Below are 6,000 nucleotides of genomic sequence, written 5' to 3'. Positions count from 1 at the left end.
CCATCACCATCAGCAAAGCCCGGGAGACTGTCTTCTCAAGACATTGAGAGCAGATTCAAGCGTGGAGTAGGAGGATTGACCTCAAAAGTTCTAACTCAGATTCTTGGATTTTCTGGTATTTCTATGGGTTAGGTCACTATAAATATTTGTGGAGCTTTAGAAGTTTCTATGTGGTCTGCAACACGAAATCTCCTTGCCTGGGAATAGTATTTCATGGGACGGGCAGACATTTTCGTAATGGAAAACACGTGCAGCCTGGAGTCCTTTGGACCTCAAGAGGACCGTCTGTGACAGAAACATGTGCAGGGTACAGGAGGGAGGGACAAGCGGAGGGAGGAGCCGCGATGTGGGTTGGGTAGAAGACAGTGGATCCAGGGTATGTGTGAGATACTTTCTGTTCTTGTGTTCAGCGCTCTCTCCCCATAAAAATATGCATTTGTTGAAGGCAGGGACTTTATAAATATTCATGTGTCCCCCACACTAGTCTCTCTCAGGCACAGAAAATGGACTTGCTACATGCACATTGAGTAGGTGAACCCAAGATGCAGGCCTGCCTGAGTGGCTGCGAGATCCGGGCAGAGGCAGCCGCTTCCCTCCTCCTTGCCTATTTCCTCGCCTGCACAGTGGGGAGTCACCGTATCTCCCTGCTGCCCAGACTGGCTTGTCCTAGGGCTGAAAGACAGTAAACGCAAGGAGGTGTCAGCTGAGGCCATGGATCCGAGGTCCCCAGAGTCCTCAGCCCATGGGTCCCAAGAGTCACAAAAACCAGAGTGTGAATCCAGCTCTGTGTCTGGGTGTGTTAGGGCTTGGCCAGGCTGAGCTCATGCCTGCGCCGCCGGGTGCTGAAGGACAGCTCCCAGCGCTGGGAGGCGGAAGGGGACTGTGCCAGGCACTTATGCTCCCCGCTGCGGTCCCCACCCTGTCCTGACTCAGCGCATCTGGACTCACCCGCGGAGGGTGTTGGCAGCTGGCCATTCCGCCTGTCCAGAAAGTGCAGCTGGGACCACTAGGTCCCCAGGGGCTCTTAGGCCCCTCTGCTTGCTAATCATGGAGAAACAAGGGAAAGTGTCCAGGGGAGGCGCATGGAGCCTGGCCGCAGAGAGAGCAGAGGAAAGCCTCAGTAGAACGACCCCAGGTCCCCGCGCTCTCCCCTATGCCCTAGTCAGAGGAACCCTGGGACCCCCAGGCTGCAAGCTCCAGGAATAGCAAGGGTATGCTCTACCCGGGATCTGAGAGGTGCTCCTAGAATGCGGACTATTTGGGTGACTGCCAGGTGTATGTGTGTGTCATGTGTGCAGTAATCTATCTCTTTGTGTGTCTTTTTCTGGAGCGTTTCTATTTAAGCTTCCAACTTCCCTTATTTCTGGCGTGGATTTGTGTGTGGGCGTCCTGTCGGGAGTTTATGAGTGCATGTGTGTGGAGTCGCCTTATGAGTCCGCCTTTGGAATTGGCATGAGAAAATTTCTTTGTCATGCAGTGTTACTGGAGTGAGCATCGTGTACGTGTGTGAGTCACTGGTTCACGTGTAAGAGTGTATTTCTCTTGCGTGCCTGTGGGAGTGTGCTACTAGCACGTCCCTCTTTCGCGGCTGCACCAGCCTTCCTGGCCCGTAGCATCCCTGCGTATATCGTATGAGCGCTTTTTGTCTCCTTCCTCCTTAGAAGGTCAGCTCCAGGAGGGCAGGGACTTGGTCCATTTTTGTTCACGACCCTGTCCCCAGTACCTACCACAGTGCCAGGCATTAGTGAGCACTCCATAAACTAGTGTGGAGTGAATGAATGGTGTGCCCAATGTGTGTGTCTCTTGGTTGTGCAATTAGTCTTGGTGCGATGCTGTGTATGCATGTTGTTGTGTGACAATGAGAGTTTCCGGTGTGTGTGTACTGAACTTAGAATGTGTACAAGCATCTATGGGTATGTGTGTGCAAAATTGTCTATGGTGTTCGTAAACGAGCCTGAGTCTCGGGAACGTGTGTGTAATTGAGTCTTGTGTGTGCACCAGCACGGTTGTGCATTTCTCACGTGTTTGGTGTATTTGGTGTGAGGGCATGAACCGGTGTGTGCCTCCAGAGTGTGTGCACGTGTGTGCCGCTCGCTCTTCTCGCGCCCTGCACTCCGCCGGGGGGCGGGGAGTGGGGGTGCGGAGAGGGCACTGCGGTTCTGCCGCCCGCCCTCCGCGCTGCGGCTCCAGCACGTCACCGTCGCTCCCCGCCCCAGCCACGGTCCCCGCCTCCCGGTCCTTTGTAGCCGGCCATTGCGCTAGCCCGCAGCCGCCCGGAGGCCCCGCCCCGGCCCCGCCCCGGCGCGCGCCCAGCCCGCCTCTCCCCTCCGCGGGCCGCAGTCGCGCCAGGGCCGCCTCGGGCCGGCACCGAGGCGCGGAGCGCGGCGCACGGCGGTGGCGAGGGCCGCGGGCGGGCGGCCGGCCTTGGACCGGGATGGCGGACCGGCGGCGCGCGTGGAACACGGAGGACGACCTGCCGGTGTACCTGGCGCGGCCGGGCAGCGCGGCGCAGACCCCGCGCCAGAAGTACGGCGGCATGTTCGCCGCGGTGGAGGGCGCCTACGAGAACAAGACCATTGACTTCGACGCATACAGCGTGGGCCGCCGCGGCTCGGCGCGCACGCCGCGCAGTGCTGGCCGGCCCGACGCGGTCGGCCTGCCGGGACCCGGCGGCAGCGAGGACACGGCCAGCGACGTGAGCGAGCCCTCGGGCTCTGCGGTCAGCTCACCAGGCGAGCGCGACGAGCGGCCGCCGGCGCTGCACATCCGCTGCCCTGCGCCCCGCGACCTGCCACTCGGCCGGGACAATGGCCAGGTACCCTCGGGGCGCGCTTGGGCCGGACGTGGGGGGCGGGGCCCTCGAGGACCCTGGGCGGGGACTGCCCAGGGCAGTGCCCAGGCAGTAGTGCTGGGGTCGCTGCCACCAGGCTTGGGAGAGCCGCGGAACGGCCCCTCCCCCACCTCATCGTACAGGAGGTTGTGCGACTGGGTCAGGGTTGGCCCGCACAGTCCGTGAGACTCCGAAGGGGCCTCTGAGGTCCCGTCCCAGCTCCTCTTCTGCAGAAAGGGAGAGCGAGGTTGTGAGAGGGGAAGTAAGTTGGCTAAGGCTGCCGCATGGACCCTTAAAACGCGAAGGGACCTCTGGGATGAATCTAACCCAGGGCTCCTCATTCTGTTTTGTGCAAAGAACGAGAGCTCCGCTCCGTATTCGTCCATTCATCTATTCACTTACTCGACAGTAATTATAGAGCACCTAATATGTACCCGGCGCTGGGAGAGGCTCAGCGAACCGTCTGCGGCTTCAAGCTGGAAGGAGCATTTTTCCTGAGGGATCCTCATGCTTTCTGGGGGAAAAATGTGGTTGCAGATTGAGGTCATCTGGCAGTTAGAACCGGTACCCCCGCCCAAGCGGCGCTGTTGCCAAGGGCTACTCCCGAGTCCCACGGCACGACACCACTGTGCCCACTTCACAGAGCAAGCGGGAGGTAGAGCTGGTATCTGAACTGGGGTCTCTAGCCCCCAGACTGGGGGTTATTTTCCTCCTGAAAGGGGAGGTTGTTAGGGGAGGGAACACCAGGATGTAGGCCCTGTGGGTCTTCTCCCTCCAGCTAGAGGTCCCCAGGGAACGGGGGAAGACGGTGGATAGACAGCATAGCCTCTGGATGGATGGGCGAGAGGCAGAGCCCGGTGCTTGGAAAACCGAGCACCCGATGGCAATGGCGGGGAGCTGTCGGCGTGGTCCAGGACCCCGTGCCTGAGCGCTGCTAGGTGCCAGGCCCCAGGGAGCCAGTCTCTGGCTCAGCTACCTCGCTCCACCCTCCAGAAATTCCCCAGGCTAGGGTGAGCGACAGATTCATTGTGAGAATTAAATCATTTAATTCCGGTAGGCAGTGAGCATTCAATAAATGTTTGTTATTGACTTTTATTATTATCATTATCATTTTAATTCACCATTCCCCCCTTAAAAGCTATGAGAGACAGGAAGTGAGCCCGGAGAGAGGCAGAGATTGACCCAGACAGAAATCTGGGAGGGCTTCCTGGAGGAATAGGAGCTGGGGACTGGTAGACGCAGTAGTGATCTCCTCCTGCCCTTGTCCCATCGCCGGTGTCTCTTTCTGTGGCTCGGGAGCTCTCCGTGGTCCTGAACCTGTCGCCTGCGGTGGGGACGTCTACCGCACGGGTGTGTGCGGTGGGGGTGGTAGTGAGGGAGGAAGATGGTGAGAGGGCAGTCGCCTCTTCCCCCCTCTTCTTTAGCTCCTCCTACCCATCCCCTTTCTTGGTGGTCCGACTTCACTTGGGAGCTAAACTCCCAAGCCCGACTGGGAGGCTTCAGGGCCTCGGTCAGAGAAGCCAGGGCCAGAACCAGGGAACCGGGTTCCAGCCAAGGCGCTTGGCCTCCTGGAGCCTCAGCTTCTCCATCTGTGACATGGGGGGCGGCCACCATCCCCTAGCCTCCCGCAATGCGTAGTGGAGAGTCGGGGAGGAACTAGCGCTTTGTGCAGAGCCCAGAGCTGTCCCTAAGCGAGTCCCTGCTGGAGCTGCAGTCAATGTCATAAACGTCAACACCGGCGCCGGGGTCAGCCTAGGCCGTCCTGGCAGCCGCGCCTTGGCGCTTGGGGACGCTGGTCGCCTCACCTCTCGCGCTCCTGTACCCTTCTCCTTCCTCTCGCCTCCGTGGCCCCTCTGCCCTTTCTCCATAGCTTCTCAGGGACCGGACAAAAGGCGGAGCACCGAGGGCTCGGAAAGCACTCGCGGTTCGGGACTGCGGAGCGGAGAGGCTCTTGGTCTCCCTGGAGGGAGCGTTTTACTTTCTGCGGACCGAGCGGCCGTGGCGCTTGGGTTACAGCGGGCTCAGGCTCTGGGGCGGGCCTCACCGCTCCAGCGCTTTGCGTCAGGTGCCCGGCCCTTCCCCCGCCCGCGAGGTTCCTTCCTGGGAGGCTGCAGGATTTTCCGCGGCGCAGGCGCAACGCTTGCCGCTGCTAGCGGCTGAGCGGCCGCGGCGCTTTGTACTGGCGAAGTCTGCTTGGGAGCAGCGATCTGTTTGGCCGGTCGCAGGCGGGTGCTCCTCCCCGATACGCACGTGGTCTCGGCCCCATAGCTGGAGCTCCTCTGCCTAGATCTCCCGACCGACCCCGGGAACGCCCTGAGGCGTGGAACCTAGGACGTAACAACGCTGCGGAAGGGAACGTGGAGTCTGAGTCGGGGGAGGGAGGAGTGTCTCCACCCGCAGTTCCCGGTCATTGACAGGATTTAGGACACAGCTCAGAGCCAGGGCTTAATGAATGAAAGTAGGGAATGAACGCTGGGCAGGTGTGCCGAGCCTGCCTTCCGGATGCTGCTCTGCTGCAGCTGATGAGCTTTGTACCTGGGGTACGTCACGTTACCTCTGTAAGCCTCAATTTCCCATCTGTAAAATGGGGAAATTATGGCCCAGGTTCCTGGAATACTATGAGCTGCTACTTCTCTGTGAGCCAACCCCACCTCGTTTTAAGGCCTGGGTATCTCTGGCCTCCTGCCAGGGACTAGGGGGCTGGCCTCCGTGGCTCCAGGCCGCAGCTGGGATTCTGCCCAGCCCACCCTTCCTCTGGCTGGTAACCTGAAAGTAGAAAAGATGGGTCGTTTTATAGGGCTTGTGAGTTGGGATTTCACAGGCAGAAACTGAGCAGAGAAGGCATAGAGGATGCTGGCGTTTTATTCTGCCTGGTGACTTGGGCCACCTGTCCAGTGCTCAGGTGTCCTGCTGGGGCTCCCCACTTTCCTCCCTTTTCTATCTTTCCCTGTTATGAAGTCTGTCAAGCTGTGACCTGGCTTCCTGCCCACCTCTCTCTGGGCAACATCTGGGTCCTGGGGCTGGTGTCCACTCTGCTGGGAGGGAGGGGTGTCTCCTTTCTCCTCCTGAGGCCACACCTGTCCCCAGAGGCTGTGGAGACTTTGGTACCAATGGTCTACCCCTCCAAGCACTCCCTGTCCAGTAGGCAAGTCTATGGGGTGACCTGGTGG

General features: G+C 59.8%; 1 protein-coding gene across 1 annotated transcript in view; it reads left to right on the top strand.

Annotated features, from left to right (window-relative positions):
- Positions 1–2,345: 2,345 nt before the first annotated feature.
- The window catches only part of CRMP1 (collapsin response mediator protein 1), a 66,849-nt gene continuing 63,194 nt past the window's right edge, over positions 2,346–6,000 (top strand). Inside the window, exon 1 of the mRNA XM_012662851.1 lies at positions 2,346–2,815. Coding sequence (XP_012518305.1) covers positions 2,435–2,815 — 381 coding nt within the window. The 5' untranslated portion in view covers positions 2,346–2,434. The remainder of the gene's footprint in view (positions 2,816–6,000) is intronic.

The sequence above is a fragment of the Propithecus coquereli genome, unplaced genomic scaffold, assembly GCF_000956105.1.
Source record: "Propithecus coquereli isolate 6110/MARCELLA unplaced genomic scaffold, Pcoq_1.0 Scaffold785, whole genome shotgun sequence".
NCBI lineage: Eukaryota > Metazoa > Chordata > Mammalia > Primates > Indriidae > Propithecus > Propithecus coquereli.
The sequence above is the reverse complement of the archived record's forward strand: the minus strand, read 5'-3'. Positions and strand labels throughout refer to the sequence as shown.